This window comes from Engraulis encrasicolus, chromosome 10, assembly GCF_034702125.1.
Source record: "Engraulis encrasicolus isolate BLACKSEA-1 chromosome 10, IST_EnEncr_1.0, whole genome shotgun sequence".
Taxonomy (NCBI): domain Eukaryota; kingdom Metazoa; phylum Chordata; class Actinopteri; order Clupeiformes; family Engraulidae; genus Engraulis; species Engraulis encrasicolus.
The window spans coordinates 35,025,792-35,047,052 of NC_085866.1; the positions used below are offsets into that span (position 1 = coordinate 35,025,792).

The 21,261-nt window shown below is 45.3% G+C and overlaps 1 protein-coding gene across 2 annotated transcripts in view; it reads right to left on the minus strand.

Moving 5' to 3' along the window:
• Window positions 1-21,261, minus strand: part of gripap1 (GRIP1 associated protein 1) — a 102,916-nt gene that overhangs the window by 68,049 nt on the left and 13,606 nt on the right. Inside the window, exons 12-17 of one of the 2 annotated variants that reach the window (XM_063208709.1) lie at window positions 17,736-17,783; window positions 15,374-15,473; window positions 10,132-10,209; window positions 7,170-7,262; window positions 5,650-5,784; window positions 1,931-2,026 (exon numbers count right to left, since the gene is read on the minus strand). In XM_063208709.1, the coding sequence (XP_063064779.1) occupies window positions 1,931-2,026; window positions 5,650-5,784; window positions 7,170-7,262; window positions 10,132-10,209; window positions 15,374-15,473; window positions 17,736-17,783 (550 nt within the window). The remainder of the gene's footprint in view (window positions 1-1,930; window positions 2,027-5,649; window positions 5,785-7,169; window positions 7,263-10,131; window positions 10,210-15,373; window positions 15,474-17,735; window positions 17,784-21,261) is intronic. The other variant, XM_063208710.1, reaches the window with a different exon arrangement.

Below are 21,261 nucleotides of genomic sequence, written 5' to 3' on the forward strand. Positions count from 1 at the left end.
TGTCCCCAATGCAAGCGTTACTTTTATTCCCTTCTGTGCATGACAATTAGCATTAGAAATAATGGCGAAAATGGTATGGCTCTCACAAAAAATATTTTTTAAAAAATGGGCGTTTATGGCTCTCTCCACCAAAAAGGTTCCCGACCCCTGCATTAGAGTATTGAATAATCGCTCAAGCCACAGTCATAATGAATTGCTAATTGTTTTTAGTGCTTACCTGTATACACATGTAGAAGTTTGAATTGGGGGTGCGCGGCTCGTCTTGGGCACAGGTAAGGGGGGTGCTTTTTAAAAAAAGGTTAATACCCACCGAACTAGACCAGTCCTACCTGCAAAATGTGTCTTGCAACCTGGCCTGGTTCTGTTGTCTAATAACAACACTAGGTCTAGTTTTACATCTTTGTAGCAAGTAATTGGGATGAGCTTAGCACACCAACCATTGGTTGCACAGCTTTGCCAATGATGCTAGCCCACACCGTACATTTCATGTTATAGTCTGGCTGACCAGGTTGATGAATGATGAGACATGGGGTATTGGAAAGTATTGCCTTTTTAAACACCTAAAAAAACCAGCTGAAAGTAGACAATCTGCCTTCCTCTCGCATCCTCGCTCTCCCTTCGTCTCTCCAGAGCCTGATTCTACAACCATAGGCTTCATCTGCATTTAAATGATATATTCATTAGAGTGTTTAGCTGGAGTGATTTGGGTCTGATTTGAGTGGAAATGAGCTGGCAGGGTGGGTGAGTAAGTGAGTGGGTTGATTGGTGTGTGTGCGCGCGCGAGGCATGCTGCGGGTGGTGTGAGGCTGTGTGTTTGTGCGTGTGCGTGCGTGTGTGTGCGTGTGTGCGTGTGTGCGTGTGTAGACATGCCATGGGTGATGTGGGGCTGTGAGATTGTGGCTTAATCCAGTGGCAAGGTGCCTCATTTTGAGTGAATTCCAGGCGGACCAGAAGAGCTGGTGGAGAGGTAATTAGAGTCAAGAGTTCATCTAATCCATTGGCCACATCCGCTGATAGCTCATCACCAGCCGCCAGCTGTGCAGCTCAACAGGAGCATGTGTGCATGTGCAGTGTGGCCATGTGTTTAACGGACTAAAGCTTTATGTAAAATGAGGCTCTAGGGTACAAACTGAGGAATTGTGTGGGCGTGGACGTGTGTGTCTATGTCTGTCTGCGTGTGTGTCTGCGCGTGTGTCCACGTGTGTGTGTCTGCGCGTGTGTGGCATACGTGTGGCATGTCAGTTATGCTTCTGTTTGTTGCCGCATATAAAAAGGAACTGACGGGAAGCTCAAATGTAGACATAGACATGTGAGAGAGTTCAAAGGGGTGGAAAGACCCTTACTATACCTGTATGCATTCACACGGCGAAAAGGAAGCCAAAAAGACACCCAAAATAAACCAACCGACCGTTTATTTTTAATCATAAGTCTAGTACTGCACCAACTCCTCCGCCTGTTGGATGCTCATGTGGGCATGAGTGTGACCACAAGCCATACTATTCAACTGTAGCACCAAGTCACATACTTCAACTGGCGTATCAAGTCACATAATTTAACTGCGGCGTGTGTGTGTGTGTGTATCTCTGCTTTTCCTCCTAGCTGTGTGTGTGTGTGTGTGTGTGTGTGTGTGTGTGTGTGTGTGTGTGTGTGTGTGTGTGTGTGTGTGTGTGTGTGTGTGTGTGTGTGTGTGTGTGTGTGTGTGTGTGTGTGTGTGTGTGGCATGTGTTCCTTCTTGTCGTACTCGAAGAGAGAGAGAAAGAGAGAGACAGTGCGTGTGTGTGTGTATGTGTATATGTGTGTGTGTGTGTGTGTGTGTGTGTGTGTGTGTGTGTGTGTGTGTGTGTGTGTGTGTGTATGTGTATGTGTATGTGTATGTGTATGTGTGTGTGTGTGTGTGTGTGTGTGTGTGTGTGTGTGTGTGTGCTCTCACCTTCTTGGCCTCCTCCAGGTCCTGCTGTAGCCTCTCCTTCTCCTGCCCCAGCTCATTCAGCTGCTCCAGGAGTCTAGCGTTGGCACGATTCGCCTCCTAAACACACAATGCAGAGAACAGCAACAGGCAGGATTACTGAGCAAGTAAGAAGGGAAACTTCCATCAACATAGGCTGACTTTAGAAAATGCAATCAATTCTGCCTCCTAAACCACAATGCAGCAGTGGACGGCATCAAGGATTACCGAGCGAGACGGAAAGGAAATTCGCGATGCTCGCTAAAAGAAAAGTAATCAATTCAGTGCCCAAAAAATTGTTTCATTTTTCCACCCAATTTAAACCGTAATAAGATGAGAAAATGTGTGGTAGCAGTGCCAGATAATTAAATTCAGGCCATTTATCTGGAAAAGAAGGACTAACAGTGTGTACTTTAAAAAAGAAAGAAATCAGCTTTTGTGTCTGAAGTGGATAACTCAATTCCCTTCACACATTTGCTTAAGTCTAAATACATTTTCGGGGGTAAAAAGGAGTCAGTGAGGACTTTGTCTGCCATTTTCGAGCACATGTCCTGGGATATCGCCGTTTTCCAACAAGCACATGTTCTAGAATGCCATGGAACCTTTCATACAATATTCATAATTTGTAAGAGGCGTTAAGCAGTGACAACAGCCGGTTGTACTGTATCCCGGCCCCCTCTATGTGCTGTGGTTGTTAGCACTAGCCTGCCCCAACAGCAGACCAGCTGCAAAGGCAAGCTGTCAGACAGCACCACCTATTAAACTACCCCAGGAAGAGCGTTCCAGCAAAAAAAAGACCCAGAGAGAGAGAGAGAGAGAGAGAGAGAGAGAGAGAGAGGAGACAGAGAGAGAGAGAGAGGGGAGACAGAGGGAGAGAGAGAGAGAGAGGGAGACAGAGGGAGAGAGAGAGAGAGAGAGAGAGGGGGAGAGAGAGAGAGGAGACAGAGAGAGGGAGAGAGAGAGAGAGAGAGGGAGAGAGAGAAAGAGAGAGAGAGAGAGAGAGAGAGAGAGAGAGAGAGGGAGAAATATTGCATTTCCTAAACAATATAACAAAACGAAACGGAACCCTCTTTATATAATAATAATACATAACCATCTGTTTTGCCTTCGCCTTTGTTTTCCCTCCTCCTTTTTTCCAGATCATTTCACAATTGCTTCATCTACCACGAATGACAAACAACCTTTTGTGTAAACATTATTACGGCAAACATAAACACATCTTTGGTCATCACGCCAAATTGGGAATAAGTGATTTCTGTGAAACATCTACAGGTCTCTCCTAAACCCTGGCAAGAGAGGAGGAAAGCTGCAACTGGCCAGATAGATCAATCACTGCAGCAGTAGCTCTAGACCTGTTCTCTCTTCTTAGCTCCAGCGAACCACCTGCTGTGTAGACCCCCAGCAAATTAATGATCCAGGTCCAAGTAGAACTTAATATATCTAAAGTGTGCACTTTTTTAAGGAAAGGGTGGGGGGTTCTGGAAGTTAAAATTTGGCTCCTGCCAAGTATTTCCAACATGGACCACGGGGGTGCACTTGGGAAACACCTTCACACATGAAAACACACACACACATGGTGCACATTTCACCAGTGTAAGGAATTAATTAGGTTCATTTGTCTGTGTCTACAGCCTATAATATCTACTACAAAGTCTCAGGAAATACTTAATTCAGTAGTAAGTTTCATTAGTGAAAGCTTGGTTGCTGTTTGTCATTGCTTTCGTCTGGTAATTGGAAGGCGGCTCTATGCATTAAAGTGCTCAATTCAACCTCTTCTCTGGAAAGTAGTTAGCTGCCGGGACTTTTTCTGTATTTAAACTTTCAGCTGTGCACATGCAGTATTTACCACACATTGAAGGAGCATCCCATCACACCAGCATCTCCACACTGGTGAATCACTGACCACAACAGCAGACAGCCCAACATAAACTTGGATGGATGTCTCTTCCACTACTGTCACTCTCTCAAAGACCCATCAATAAGGACATAAAAATCCCCCCCAAAAAATATATCCAAAAAAAAACCCCACTTCATAAACTCGATGCTACAAGGTTGACCACTGAGACCACTGTTCTGAAAGATGCTGTTCTGAAAGATGATCTTCTGCAAGTGCTGAGCCAACAGCAGAGAGATACTATTCAGACCTGCGGCTATGCAGACCAAGCACTGCTGTTTCCCGTCAGTCCCTCTCATTGTCCCATCAATAAAGGCATCAAAAGCCCAAAAATATCTTTCAAAATAATGTAATAAACTCTTGATGCTGGAGTTTGACCACTGTGACTGCTGTTCTGAAAGATTATGATCTGAGAGGTGTTCTGCAAATGCTGAGCCAACAGCGCCAGGTCCATTCGGACCTGAGGCTATGCAGACCAAGCACTGCTAGCAACCCAAATCCTTGTTGCATCAGCATTCGCTTGTAACAGTACTTAAGGCTTATTATAACTGCTGTATATATATATATATATATATATATATATATATATATATATATATATACATTCACAAAAAAATCAGCTGTTCTGGACGGTCTCAAGGGGGTTGCAACTTTGCCTTGCATAAACGATCAATCAAAGGCATGAGAGATTTACTACGACGAGGCTAACAGATGTTAAAAAGACGTATTTTACGGAAATTAGGTAATGGTGGTGCTAGTCTTCTTGGAACTTTTTAAGCCTAGATAAGAGATTGTATCAGAGACTTTAAGCTGTGGACGAGGTGCTGAGTAGTGTCTTTTTAATGCAGCACAGGCGGAATACAAATAAAGACGAGCAGTGTGTGTGTGCGTGTGCGTGTGTGTTGATTGAACAAGTCAGGCATGATGTAGTGTAAGTGCAAAAAAGCTACACAAAAACCAAAGCAAGCCAGTGCTTCAAAGGACATTCCACATGTAATGGAAAACTTTAAACAAAGTTGCGATAGACTGCATTCGTCAGCCTAATGGCTGTTTAAAAGTCTTTTGGCTTCGTTAGTAAGTGTTGTTCATTTACACATATTTCACAGACGGACGTAAGAATGCAGCCGGCCATCAACACTCACAACATTTGTTCCCCTTAGACTGCATTTGCGGCTTTCATCAGACGTTCAATTTTAGGTTAAGACACCAACATGCATGAGTGGGTGATGAAGGGTGACCAATCTAGGGCTGAACTCCTAAACTAGCAGCCCTAACAACAGATTGATGGTCGTCCAACATTGCTGAATGCCCCTGCACATGGCAAAGAGTGAATAGACTAGCCAGGGCCAGCCGTGGTGAAATGGTTACGGAGTTGGACTTTAGATCAGAGGGCTGCAGGTTCAATCCCCACCCTTCCCAATTCCCTTACCAGTGCCCTTGAGCAAGGCAGCTAACCCCACATTCCTCCAGGGACTGTAAACATCCATAAGTCACTTTGGATAAAAACGTCAGCTAAGTAATGTAATATAATGTAAGAGGGGGGAGGGTAGACCTGTAGCTGGGAGTTCTTCACATCAGACCGTTTTCTTTGCCATACGGTCATGCACTCGTTTGGTGTTAATATGCGGGGTTTTTTAAAGGTAGTGGGTGGGTGGTGGGCTTTGTAGCATGTGGGTGTGGGCCTATGTGAGGGAGGTGGGGCGAAGGGTGGGTGCCTACTGTACTCAGCTGTGTTTATACTAATGCTTCATAGCGGTTGTTGTAAGGACCATGTAACACTGAAATAAACATCTGATCATTTAAAACAGACCTGTAGCTGTGAGTTGAGGTCGTCCTTCTGGGCCATGAAGCTCTCCTGGTCAGTCCTCCTCTGCTGCAGCTCCGCACTCAGGGCCATGTTCTGATCCCGCAGCAGATTCATCTCCTGAGTCTTCACTGTTTGGATCTACACACACACACACACAGACACACACACACACACACACACACACACACACACACACACACACACACACACACACACACACACACACACACACACACACACACACACACACACACACACACACACACACACACACACACACACACACGGTGGACGCAAACACGCAGACAGACACAGACTCACACACACAGTGGACATAGACACGCATATGCAGACATGCAGAGACAGACAGACATAGAGACAAAGACACAAACACAGACAGACGCGCGCACAGACGCGTGCAGACACGCACGCACGCAGGCACGCACGCATGCACATGGACGCACACACAGATGCACAGAAAGACAACACACAGAAACACGGATGAACAAAAAGACAACACACACAGAAGCACAAATCAGACCCAACAAGTTATACATCAGATTAAGTCAAAAGGGGTCTGGACAGACTCAGCATCAGAGGTGGAAAATCCATATCTTGACAGCAAAATGTCTCTTGTGCTCTTGTGCTGCAGGCTAACTGGAATTCAGTGATCAGGGGGAGGATGAAACTGTCCAGGAGAAATCTACAGAACGAAGCAGACTCCTGTCAGGTCGAGGCAAACTGACCAGCTGGATTACAAAGTCCAGACATTTTCCACCTCTGACGGACACAAGGCACTGATGTCTGTGATGACTCATGCAAGTCTGAGTGAGAATTAGAGGTGAGCGCAGGTGAACGTTACTTATGAAATGCCCCCTAGGCATTGCAAAGAACTGATCTGACAACTTCATCCCATGCAGTCCCGTGACATCAAGCTACTACAAAGTTAAAATAGAAACTTAAAGGAAGCAGAATTTATGATGAGATGAAGGAACAAGGCGGTGAGGTAAAACAAGCAGTGTTCAGTGAGAGGTGAAAACAACTTTAGGGAACGAGTATTCTACAACTTACTGTTAACAACTGGTGAAGAAGTGAGCATACAAAAGTGAACTATGAGCTATTATGGGGGGGTGGGTGCACAAACAGACAGCGATGACAGCAAACAAACAGCTATGCTACTGGGTGATACTACCAACATACACCTGGCATAGGTTGACAAACCCCAATAAGAAAGTAAAAGTCCTCTTATTATATGCCTTCGTTGCACGTATACTCTCAATACGAGTGGTTTTAATTACCTTACGTACAATAAGCTGAAGGAAATATCTGGCAGGACTTTTACTTTGTGAACTTTGTGACGTTTGCCTCCAACACCAGGTAACCGGGGCTTGGCACGGAGGGCGCCCGCCCGGCCCAACTAAGGTGACCAGAGAGAGGAGGGGAGGCGATGGGGGTGATGGTGATGGTGGCGGAGGAGGACTGACTGGCCTGGCCAGGTGGACACCATAGGTATGTTGCTGTACCTGTTCTAGGGCGGCTAGGTTAGTCCTGAGGGCATCGTTCTCGCTCAGCATGCCCTCCACCTGCTCCTGACTCACCGCACTCTGACACGCTACCTGCAGCCACCGCGGCGGCCAAGCAGCGGGCAGGAAAGAGGGTAGGCAGGGAGGCAGGCAGGCAGGAAGGCCAACGCAGCGGACCATTGAAGAAAGGGCCAAGGAGAGAGAGAGAGAGATGACGAGAGAAAGAGGGGGAGAGGGAGGAAAGCGATAAGGGGGAAGAGAAGGGTGAAGAGCAAGAGAAACACACAACGTAGGTAAGAGACCCAGTATTCAAGATGGAGTGATGGACAATATCAGCATTGAGGACGAAGGGATGGAGAATGGAGAGCACGTGTGCGGATGGAGAAATATTTAACGTGGAGATGATGGGGAACGGAAGAGAGACAACGGAAGATGGGGAAATCAAGACGGATGAAGAGAAAATGGGTAGAAGAAATAGTAGAAGATTAATAGAACAAGATGAAAAAAGAATTGTATAGAAAAAACTGCATAATGGAGAGAACAAGCGTCAAGAATGGCAGAGGGCAGGAGAACAGAACAGAAAAGAAGGAAAAGTAAAAAAGTCGGGTGGTGTGTGGAGGAGAGACGTTTGGGTTCACAGCGGACAAGACGTGACCATGATGCATGATGGGTAGCCCATAAGATAGAGGAAGGAAGAGGAAAAACAAAAACATTTAGAAGAAGAGAACAGAGGAGGCTTGAGATAAGTAGTACAACAAAATTAGTTGGAGCCAGGAAGTGGTGGCCAGAGCACTTGCAAAGCACATCCTTAAGCCTTCCAGTAATACATCAGTGCACTTCCATTTACGGAGGAAGGCAGAGAAATGCAAACACACTCCCACACTCACGAACGCATGCACACACATAGAACACGCACACATAAACACACACCTACACCTAACTTTTCTTTTTTATCATTCTGCTTAGTCAATCCCATGCTTAATTAATGTCAGTGACTCTTGTGAGAAAGAGTGACATATGGGTGGTGAGGTTGGGTGGGTACAATTGCCCCTCCGTCAGGCCCTCTCCCTAAAGAGCTGCTCTACACACCAGCCCTCTCACTCAAAAAAAGCATGCGCACGCACACGCACACGCACACGCACACGCACACGCACACGCACACGCACACGCACACACACACACCTACAGTACACAAACAGACACGCACGCACACACAAAGCTGCCTGTTCTCTTCAAGCTAATCCTTAATTATTTAGCCGATCTCTCACTAGCGCTTTTCATTAACGGTCAATTAACTAGCGCGAGGCCTCCAAAGTAATTTAAGAGTTCCTGAACTGAACTCCAGTTTTGGTGTAGCGAGAGAGAGAGAGAGAGAGAGAGAGAGAGAGAGAGAGAGAGAGAGAGCAAGCGAGCGAGAGAGAGAGCGAGAGCGAGAGGGGGGCCACTTTGGTGCAGGGCTCCAGAGACAAAAGGGGAAAGAACAGAACATTTGGCCACAGGAAGAGATGTCTTAAAATGTTGTGGACAGTTCACTCAAGCGCAAAAAGTGCCGTGCTCAGGGTTTTGGGGTTTTTGCTTGCTTGCCTTGCGCCGCTGCATTTTATTCTCTCCCCCTCCCTCCCCATTAAAAGAGCAAAAACTAGCCAGAAACTTTTGCACTGTTGCAGAGAATTTTAGTCGACCTCCTAATATCATGAAAACATTAAATCATTTAATTTAAATAAATTTAACGGTTTTAAAAAGTGTCACACAAATGAAAACAAGACAAGTTCAAGACACACCACTGTGCCACTTTGCTGTAAGGCAGCATTGTGTGTTAGTCTGATTTCAATACATAAGAGTACATTATATAGTACATTGGACTCTGCATCAGAGTATGGCTATGTTCGAAACGTCGCTACTAGCTAGATTTATTTATAGCCTTTTTGTACAATAATGTCGTCTGCTGGCTGGTCACACGCGCTGGTTACACTCTTCAAATGGCCAACGTAAGCTAAGCGCTAACATGAAGAACGTAAATCCAACCATAGAATCGGCGTAACATCAAATATGTACCGACATTGCAGGGTTGCACTCTGGTTAGTGCCGTTCAAAACTACCGCCTTAGCAGATACCTTCACAACGGAAGTGGTATCTGATCAGACAACTGTTAATGTAGGGAGGGAGTCATCGAGCCGCTGTCTTTTATTTTGGAACGGGGCCTACAGTATGCCTCTCCAGACACAATGAAAGATTAGCATTGCTCTCTAATTGAGTATGATAATGAACACCTGTTTTATAGCAGTGTGTGCTTACATACAGTACACTTGCTGCTATCTCTGGCCACTGTGTGCGTGTGGTGCATAACTTTGGAACAACTAGAAGAGGTGGTAATGATTCCATTTGAGAAAGGCATTTAGGAAAGACCCTAAAGTCTGTGCTTAAATTGTGTTCTCATAATGAGAGATGGTGAACGGAATGGAGAGAGATCCAGGGAGACAGGAAGGCAGGGAAGAGGAAAAGAGAAAGGGGGAGAAGCAGAGAACCAAGGGAAAGAGAGAAAGGGAAAGGAAAAAAGACAGGGTGGAAGAAAAAAAGGCCAAGGGAAGAAACAGAGACAGCAAGGGAAAGAGGAAGGTAAAAAGTTTAAAAAAAGAAAAAGATACAGGAAGAGGGAGAAACGAGAGAGGAAGAGACAGATAAAGAGAGGGGGAGAGAGGGCCTAGAGGCAGCTGATGGCAAAAGTGTGTGAGTGAGGAGGTGAGGGGATGATGTGAAGGGTGTGAGTGAGTGAGGTGGTGAAGTTTGGTGTGTGTGAGTGTTTGAGTGGGGAGGTGAGGACTGGTGTGTGTGTGTGTGTGTGTGTGTGTGTGTGTGTGTGTGTGTGTGTGTGTGTGTGTGTGTGTGTGTGTGTGTGTGTGTGTGTGTGTGTGTGTGTGTGTGTGTGTGTGTGTGTGTGTGTGTGTGTGGCCAACATATTTACCTGATCCTTGAGTGAGTGCAGAGCTGCCTCATGCTCCTTCTCTTTACTCTGGAGCTGCTCCTTCAGCTCAGATATACTCTGAAAAACACACATGCACACATACAATTACATACAATACATACAATTACATATCCTCCCAATGCATGCACGCACGCATTAAAGGTCTTATCACCCACACATCCTACATCCAATCCAATTGAAATATGTAGATATGTTTCCTTCTACATACAGACAATCGGGAAAGTATTCACAGCGCTTCACTTTTTTCACGTTTTATTATCTTACAGCCTTATTCCAAATGCTACAAATGAATCTCTGTTGTCCTACACAAATTATTCCATTATGACCATGTGAAAAACAAGTTGTCTTGACAGTTGTGAAAATTTATAAAAACTAGACTGCCTGTGCAGTCGCCTTCGACTGCTTAAGGTATATCCCCGAAACGCGACGCTTCCAGTCCCCCATCATTCCTACCACTCCCGTCCACCATTTCGTAAACGTATATGATACATACAGACGTGAGCAGAAAATGGGGCAAATGGTAATACTGTTTTAATGGTTCAGTGGATATACCACATTAGGTACAGTGTAATAACCAGTGTAACAATATTTAATACAATGTAATACCAGTGTAACTCCGTCATTTTTTTACTTACATCATGTGTTTGTGTGTAAGTGGTATTACATGGTATTGCATATTGTTACACTGGTATTACACTATATTACATGGTATTGCATACTGTTACACTCGCTATTACACTGTACCTGATATTGCATATTGTTACACTGGTATTACACTAGTATTACATGGTATTAAATATTGTTACATTGGCTATTACACTGTACCTAATATGGTAGATTCACTGAAATGGTGAACCATTAAAATAAGGTGTTACCGGGCAAATCAATCCACCCAGAAGTTATGGGCCAAATGAAAATTCCGCCATTTTGAAAGTGTTGTCTTCCAAACTCGAATCAGTTCATGAACCTACCCTAGAGCATTCACACACAAAATCTGGGACAAATCCATCCATCCGGTCAGTAGTTATGGGCCAAACAATAATTCGGCCATCTTGAATTCAGCCATCTTGAAAGTGTTGACCTCCAAACTCGAATCAGTTCATGAACCTACCCTAGAGCATTCACACACCAAATCTGGGACAAATCCATCCACCCGGTCAGAAGTTATGGACCAAACAATAATTCGGCCATCTTGAATTCAGCCATCTTGAAAGTGTTGACCTCCAAACTCGAATCAGTTCATGAACCTACCCTAGAGCATTTCACACACCAAGTCTGGGACAAATCCATCCACCCGGTCAGAAGTTATGGACCAAACAAAAATTCGGCCATCTTGAATTCAGCCATCTTGAAAGTGTTGACCTCCCAACTCGAAGAAGTTCATGAACCTACCCTAGAGCATTCACACACCAAATCTGGGACAAATCCATCCACCCGGTCAGAAGTTATGGACCAAACAAAAATTCGGCCATCTTGAATTCAGCCATCTTGAAAGTGTTGACCTCCAAACTCGAATCAGTTCATGAACCTGCCCTAGAGCATTCACCCAAAAAATCTGGGACAAATCCAAACATCCGTTCAAAAGTTATCGCGTTAACACGAAAGACCTTACGCGGCGGCGGCGGCGGCGGCGGCGGCGGCGGACGCGGACGCGGACGCGGCGCACGGAAAACCATTACATCCCTGACGCTCCGCGTTTCGGGGATATAATAAAAAACAAAGAAATCATATTTACAAAAGTATTCACAGCCTTTGCTTAATACTTTGTAGAACCACCTTTGGCAGCAACTACATTCCTTTTTTCATTTCGAAATGAAAAGGGATTAAAAGGGAGGTCATCGGTGTGTGTTTCAACCTTTCAGTACATTGAAATTGTACATTTTGAGTCTGCACCTGGCCAAAATAGATGGGTGTGAGTTTTGAATGAAATCCTATAGAGAGTATCATGATCTGCTTCTGTAGTCACAGTGCATGTTGAAATGCATGCTTCTTTAGGTGTAATTCAGATTTCCAATGTTGATGGCATCCATACATCGCCAAACCATGTCAGTCCCACAACCATGCTTGACTAGCCAGATGATGCACTTCTTGTGTAAAACCAGGGGGTGTTCACTCACGGAACTAGCTACTAGCCACAACTGGCTAACCCTAACCACGGGCCAGTGCAAAATGAATGGGTGTCAATGGAGTTTTCTACCATTATAATTTTTGTGATTTTTTTATAATTTTTTGTCCTGAAATATTAATATTAAGTTCGAAGCTAGAAATAATAAGACCCCATTTGAGTAGCGTTTCGATTATTTTGCGCCACTAGATTATTATATACTGGGTCACAAAGCTCAATTTTTATGGGGCCAAACCCATAAACATTAGCGCGATGCTAGCGAGTACAGGTTGAAATCTTCTAACCTGCTGTGTAAAACTACACACCTGAACGATTTGTCAATACAGCCTAGCCTATTGTTAAACAACAGTCATAGTGCTTACCAGGAATGTTTTGTTGATAATATTTGTGACTGGAAATCGCAGTAGCAATGTATTTAGCATATGGGTTCCCCTTAGGGCTGCACAATTAATCGAAAAATAATCAAAATCGTGATAAAATAGTGAAATCGAACTCATGATTTTAATCGTGATTTAATCGTGGCAATAGTGACCTACTTTTGAGAGCGTCCTTGAAGCCAGAACATACTGACAGGCTGGTGTTTCCAGAAATCTGTCCACCTAAGTTTCATGATATTGCCTTTACATAATTATTACAATTCATTTTATTTTGCTCATCCCGTATATAATTCATTCTAAAATCTGCAAAAAAATCAATAATCGTGATTAATAATCGTGATTATGATTTTGACCAAAATAATCGTGATTATGATTTTTTCCATAATCGTGCAGCCCTAGTTCCCCTTTCCATTCTATACATTTTCCCACATGAAGGACTGAACTACGCTTGCCAACTAGTGGACACTCCATAGTTACTGCAGTATGCATGCAAAGCTAACTGGCTACAATGGGAACCAATGAGACTGAACCTTCTCCCTGTTAGAAATTCTCTGGTAAAACTCACTTGTTTACCACCACACATGCTTGACGCCATCTTAAGCAAATTTGTTTATCTTGGTCTCAAGAGAGATGAACAGACCAAGGATATGGATCACTGGAACCATGTCAAGTGGTCTGATGAGACAGCTTGTTTTCCACATGGTCATAATGGAATAACTTGTGTAGGATTTTGACTACAGATATTCATTTTTAGCATTTGGAATAAGGCTGTAAGATAATAAAATATGAAAGCATTGCCTGCAGCCCCCTCTACTCTCCACCATCCACTACACAACTTCTCCTGCAGGCCATGGTTTGACAACCCCACCCCAACACCCCATGCCCCCTTCCAGCCAGGCACTCCACACCCTCCACCCTCTCCTGCAGCCCGAAAAATGACAAACCCTCCCACCTTGACCATGCAGGAGCATGGATGGGGATGCAGCCAGCAGGCAATCCTCCACCCTCCACCACCCACCCTCTCCTGCAGCCCTTGGTAGGACAACAGTCTCCCCATCCTCCCATGCAGCCAGCAAGCATTGCCTGCAGCCACCTCTACCCTCCACCGCCCACTACATATCCTCTTCTGCAGCCCTTGGTATGACAACCTCTCCACACTTCTTCGCTATCCAGCTAGCCAACATTGCCCACAGAACCCTCCACTATCCACCCTCCAGCCCCCTCCAGCCTCTCCTTCAACCCCTGGTATGACAACCCCTCCCCTGCACCATCCACCCTCCAACCTCTCCTGCAACCCCTGGTATGACAACCCCTCCCCTGCACCATCCACTAGCCACCCTCCAGCCTCCCCTGCAACCCCTGGTATGACAACCGCTCCCCTGCAGAATCCACTATGCACTCTCCAGTCTCTCCTGCAGCCCCTGGCTGTGTGACAGTGACTGATGCGGCGCTGGGCAGCCCCCCATAAATCATAGGGAAATAGTGGCTCTGAGGAGGAGCACAAATTGAAAGCCTGACTGCAGTCTTTACCGTCTCTCCCTCTCTTGCTCTTTCTCTCTCTCTCTCTCTCTCTCTCTCTGTCTCGAAGGAAGAGCTGTGGCCTGTCTGGGTCCTACCATTATTATTATTACGATACGCTCACTGGCTTGCGCTCACCTGCTATTGACTACACACAGCAGCAGATATCTACATTGTGAGGCTGGGTCTGTGCATGTGTGGGTGGAGAGGTGAGGTAGGTTGCATGGGGCGCGTGGATGAGTTTGTGGTGGTGTTGGTGGTGGTGGAGAGTGTTGTGTCGATTTTGCTTCCTAATGTTGATGAATCTGAGAGCGTGTGCAAGTGTTTCTGTCTATGGGTGGGTGTGAGCGTGCGTGAGTGAGTGAGAGGGAGAAACGGGGAGAAATGCTCACACACAGAGACAGATTGTTGGGTCAATGTTGTGTTGATTGTTCTACATGCCTGTAGATTAATGGGAAAATCGAGAGAGTGTGTGAGAGTGAGCGAGCGAGCGAGAGAGAGAGAGAGAGAGAGAGAGAGAGAGAGAGAGAGAGAGAGAGAGAGAGAGAGAGAGAGAGAGAGAGAATCAGGGTGAGTGAGTGAGTGAGTGCGAGAGAGAGTGCGAAAGAGCGAGCGAGAGAGAGCGAGAGAGAGCGAGAGAGAGCGAGCGAGCGAGAGCGAGAGAGAGAGAGAGAGAGAGAGAGAGAGAGAGAGAGAGAGAGAGAGAGAAAGAAAAAAAGAGAAAGAAAAAGAGAGGGAGACGGGAGTTACAGAAAGACATGTGCGTGCAAAGACAGGTGCGTGGGTCTGTCATGTCGATTTTCCTACACAGCAGATGAATGTTAGGGTGCGTGTCTACAATAAAATACAGTGCGAGACACAGAAAGAGGTGGGTGGGATCTCTCCACACGAGAGATGGAGACAGATGAACAAGGATAATTTATGTATGTGCATTGATGTGAGCACGTGCGAGGGAGAGCGAGACGGAGGGAGGTAGAGACAGACTCAAGAGTAGGAGGAGTGTATTTGTGTGTGTATGTGCATGTGCGTGTGTGTGTGTGTGTGCTTGCGTGCGTGCGTGCGTGCATGCGTGCGTGCGTGCGCGTGCGTATATGTGTGTGTGTGTGTGCGTGTGCGTGCGTGCGTGTGTGTGTGCGTGTGTGTGTTTATGTGCGTGTGTGTGTGCATGTACATGTGCGAGTGTGTGTGCGTTACCTCTCACCTGACTGGCTGAGGCGAGGTCAGCCTGTAGTTTCTGGATGCGGATGTGCATGGACTTGAGCTCCTCCTCTTTCCTCTGCTGGATCTCATCGATCTTCGTCCTGGACAAACACAAATATGCCACCGCTTACTAGCGCCCACCACTGACAGCACTGCATCGACCCGGCCTCTCTAAAGACCACATATTAAACACACTCATCACCCCCCCCCCTCCCCCCATCCACGTACGGTACCGTCCCCTCTACACCACCCGGTAGGCCCTCTCTGTCTGATGGAGAGCAGAGCACTGCCAGGGCTATCACAACATTAGGGAAAGGGAAAACTAATGTACACAGTTGCCATGTTTTTTTGGCGCTTTGCCAGATATAAAACATACTCCTCATCCCATCCCCCCTACTCGTTAGGGTTTCTGTAATGGAGTGCAGGAGGAGGATCTTTCCCAGGGCTAGCATCACAATATTAAGAAGAGGGAGAAACTACGTCCACAGAGTAGCCATGTTGGGCCAAGGATCTGCTTGCTGTGGGATACGTGTGCGCTGGCACTTTTCATGCATGAACGCGTAGCCATGTGTATTTCATGTCAGTTTTGTGTGCGGGAGAACACCTGACACAAGGTACACAGGCGCGTGCCGTGCTGCATACGGTGCAATATTGGCAAAACCGTGAGGGGTGATCTTCCGAACTTCCATGTTGAGTTTGCAGTAGGGTCAAACCTTGGTGGAAAACAATAATGAGAGCCTTGTTGGCTATCTTCCCCCTCGATGATACCTCCAGTACCGTGCAAAGTGCTCCGGTTGTCCTGAAGAAAGTATGTGCTCTTGATCGCATACAGTTACATGCGTAATTCAAGGCACACAGCATGCATGTTCCCGGCCTTACTATCATTTTTTTGCTCCCAAAAGGTTTTCCTCTCCTTGATACATGCTGTGCTCTTTCCTCTTGTTTTTTTGGTGAGAATTGAGCTGGTAAGTTCTCCAAGAAAAAAAATAATCGATCTTGTAGACAGGCTGATGGGGAATAAATAAAACAAGTAAATAAATAAACCAAAAATACTGCCCCAAAAAACACAGCCCAACCTCCTTGGCTGAGCTAAACAGATTTCCCCCACTTATTTTCCCGTAAGACAGCTTCAGTGCTCACAGGAGAGCGCACATCGCCTGCACTGATATGCAGTACATGAATAATAAACAGTGCAGAGACTGCAAATATTGGGGTCCTAATCATGTTAAGATTCATTATCATGCACTCTAAAACAGTTACTGATTGTTAGACGAAAACTAAATGTAAACCTTTTAAATGGTTATTATAGAATTGGGGTGTTGTGTTGCTAGTGCAGAGCAAGATATATAGAATGTATACTGTACTGTAGATGATGGGAGGCATTGTATTCAATGCAGCAAGTTTTTTGGGGGGGAAAATGAATAGAAAAGTAGAAACTTTGCCAGACAAGTTATAACTCTGTAGATATATGAGAAGATGTGTAGAGGGCCGGTGCAGTGCAGTGCAGCGCAGTGTGGTGTGGTGTGGGTGTGAGCCTTAGGTATTCACATGCGCGTGGTGGCTGAAACATTTATCAGGCTGTCTCATTAGGGCCTGCCACGGTGTGGCACTGTGACAAACCCCTCTCGCAGCCAGGCTAATGTGGCAGATCCACCTTATCTACTGCGACACGCCGACACCGCGGTGCAAACACACAGTGTCAGGGGGATGACACTTCTTTATGCTTGAACGTCTTTCACTTATGTAAATGCATTTTTTGGGCAGCGTGGCAGGAACATTTTTGGGAGCAGCTTCTCATGGGACATATTAGGTTGCCATTTTTCTTTTTTCATCCAACTGCACTGTGACAGGTTCACCTAATGGAATCTGCAGACAGAAGCTGAGGAATGAATGTGACACTATGGAGATTGATGAATAGATGGCTGGATGGCGGAGCTGCGAATCCTGGCTTCAGCAACCAAAAACCTATTATGTGTGCTTCCAACTGCCATTGGCTTAACCAAGTTAGTCAAATGAGCACAAACTTCCAGGTAGCTGCAGAAGACAATGACTGATGTAACTTTTTGGCATTGGACTTTAAAAGGTGTTGATGGTGGAGCTGTGAATCTGATTTCAGAGGACCCACTAGGTGTATTTCTCACTGTCACTCACTAAACCAAGTTAGTCAAATAGGCACAACTAACTCTGCTGCCAGGTACAGTAGCTTCAAGAACTAATGAGGGAAATTACTCATTTTGAAAATGCCATTTCATGGCAGACGCTTTCTATTCTGAGTCCAGGATTTCTACCTTGTGATTGTGTCACAATCAAAAAGATTGAAGGACAGGGCGAGACAACAACAACAATAAAAAAACATGCCTTACCTGCTGTCATTGTACAGGACTTCCTTTTCACTCTGAAGCCTCAGAAAGCTGTGGAGAAGACAAGCACCATTGGTTAGAGTACTGAGCTATAACCCATCATCAGCCTGGGGGGGTATTCCAAGAAGCTGGTTAAGTAGTAAACCAGGTTAAGTTAACCTAGAGGAAGTGGAAAACTTGCCAATTGATACAGGTGTCATTTAGTTAACCCATTGATGCCTGATGTTGCGTTGTGCAACATTGGCCCTGGCGCCTGGAGCTGCATTACGCAACATTCAGGCTCATGAGATTTGAGACAGCTTTATTAAAAATCTCTGTTTGTTTGAAATGAATGGACACATTCTAATGAAAGATGAGTTTCTAAGAGGTTTTTATAGGCTGAGGGCAGCTTTTCTTAAAAAGGGCTCAGGCATTCAGCACCCTTTTTTGTAGGTGTCTTAGGCCTCAATGGGTTAAGATGAATTCTTACCAATATCCTGACTCCCGTCCTCCTGAAGTGCTTGTGGCCTCTTGATGTTACAAGACATCATTGACGACAGAAGTTTAAGTCAATATCTTGCAAAAGTACAATTGAAAGGTAATTTTCTCTTTTGAAATCGGGACGTTGAAAGGGTCCCCCCCAAAAGTTGTTGTGGCTGGGTTGACAGTAGGGAATCGTTATTGTTTTCTCCATGGAGGCGAGTTGTCACTTGAAGCGCGAGGCCACAAGCACAGATTGAGGATGGAAGTCAGGATATTAGAAAGAGCACGATGACTCCAGCCTCCCCTATTAGATGTTTCACCACTACCTCAAGGTTAACTCAAACTGAATACTGAGAGGTTTTTGGAATAAAACCCCTGGTCCAATTCATCTGATCATAATTCCAAAATCTCAACTTCACCCAACCCTTTTGTATCCATTATACACATTTGAAGATTTGAAGAAGACCGTGAAATGTTTGATGAAAAAAATAAAGGTTTTAAGTCTGTAGTAGTAGTAGAGTAATGTCCAAGTTCAAGTGTGATTGTGTTGAGTGTGTCAACAGTACAAACAAGGTTTTATGTGTGCATAGCAAACAATGACTATTTGACTTTATCCATCAACCTTCTTCCCCATGTATGAGTGTGTGTTAGTATGTGTGTGTGTGCGTGTGTTTGTATTTTGGGGGGGGTTGCACGTTCTAAAAATGATCACCAAGTGTCTTTGATGAGGAATTTGTGCTGCTATGAATACAAGTATTTATATGCAGAAAGTACAAAAATATCTGTGAGGTTTGAACCAACATGCAAGTGAGAAAAGTGTATGCAAGTGTATGCAGGCCTGTGGCTGTGTGAAATGTGTACGTGGGTGTGTGAAAACATGCTTGAGGTCGTGTACTTGAGTGCGCATGTTTATTTGTGTGGTGAGCTGTGGAGTCAAGACTGTGTGTGTGTGTGTGTGTGTGTGTGTGTGTGTGTGTGTGTGTACACACGCACATGCACACGTTTGATGAGCTTTGAGCTCTCTCTCTGTGTGTGTGTGTGTGTGTGTGTGTGTGTGTGTGTGTGTGTGTGTGTGTGTGTGTGTGTGTGTGTGTGTGTGTGTGTGTGTGTGTGTGTGTGTGTGTGTGTGTGTGTGTGTGTGTGTGTGTGCGCCTTTGCAGACACAGCAGATGACACTGTGACACTGCCGCACTGCACAGCAGATGACACACTGCCCTGCCATACTGCTGCCAACACAACAAGTTCAGGTTCAGACTCATTACTCTCCCCTGCTGACGGCACACTGGGGGCCAGTGCACTGCCCAACCCCCCACTTCCAGCAGGGACCCCCACACTCCTCTCCTCCGCACCACATATCTCTTCATCCTTCCACCCATTCCTCCATTCTACAGTTCCACAATCTTTACTTCTACTCTCCTCCACTACACGCGTCCTCCTATCCCTCCATTCCGTTCCTCCACCCCCCCCCCCTCCTCTACTACACACCACACATCTCTTCGTCCCTCTTTCCATCTTACTCCATCCCTCCATTTTATCCTTACACCCCCCTGAACCCATCACCCCCATGAACCTGCGTCACCGAGAGCAAGGCCTATAGAATGTACAGCAGCTGCATTCCAAGAACAGAACCTGTCAGCCCATAAGTGATTTATCACCGACTGGCCACAGGTTTTTAGGAATGGAAAAAAAAGGTTCCTTCATAATTTCAATTTCTCACCCTGATTTCCTCCCAGCCAGTTGGTTTGTTTCTCTCTCTCTTCCTCTCTCTCTCCCTTTCCTAGAGGCTCCAGTGTTGTTTGTTTTTCCATTTTATTTGTTTCATATAAATAAATGGTGGAAACGATCCATTAACCACAGGCCGGTCGAGAAAGTCGAGAAAACAAATTCATGCCCTGCACAACATAAGCAGGGTAAAAAAAGAGACGCTGATGTATTATTTTAATGACTGGTATTCTCATTTCCACCAGCAGGTGGCATTATCATACAGAGCGGATGAAAAAAGCCAGAATTATTTCAACTACCAGACTCTCCTGTTTGGAGACAGACTCCCAGGCCCAGAAAGTAAATGTCCTGCCACATATTTATTTTAGGCAATTCACTAAATCAGGTGATTCTATAGATAATATGGGATTAATTAAATTACTTTGTATAATTAGAGAAATCTTCTACATTGCACAGGCTGAAGGACTACATGGCAGGACTAAAGGGGGGTTTAGAGTCGCGCGTTCGCGGGGGTTCTGCACAGAGAATGAGCCACAGCACCCCCCTGTGCAGCGACAAAACGACCCCTGGCTGCAGTACACGCATGTTTCTCCCAGGCTGAAATGTCCGTGAGCTGAGCTATGCTTGAAGACGGTGATTGGTCAATGCGCTTACGGCAGTCCGGGGGGAACTCAGCCCTGATAGGTCAGTTGTGTTCTATTCTTCTACCCTACCGCGGAGGTTTGAAGGAAAACGAAAAACACGATGCAGATGACTTGGCAGGAAATCACTGGAGTTTACTTGACAGGGAGAAGAGAAACTGTGTTTTATTTCAGTAGTACAACTTCCAAAAAATCAATTAGAAATATCCATAAAAGGCCATCATGGAAATGATATGTTTGTAGTGTGGTAGTAGCAAAGAAGCCTCTTTGTTCTTTTGTAGTGTGGCAGCTAGCTCATTAAAAAAGGGTTCGCTAATGTCCTGTAGAGTTTGAATGGGTTTGGCTGACAGTTGCTAAGCTAGCTGTTAATTAGATAGGCTATCTATTGTATTTAAAATGGCTTTTGTTTCATTTAACCACCTCAACTGTAAAACATGAATAAAGAGAGACTCTTGTATGCTATCATCCATGTCTAATTACGCCACAACTTTTTAAATTAATAGCAAGAAGCCTCTTTGTTGATACAGTATATAGTACAAGTAGTGTGGCTAGCTAGCTTCTAAAACAGGGTTCGCTAATGTCCTGTAGAGTTTGAATGGGTTTGGCTGACAGTTGCTAAGCTAGCTGTTAATATGGCCATTAGATGTATTGTATTTAAAACGGCTTTTGTTTGGCATTTTAACCACCTGAACTGTAAAACATGA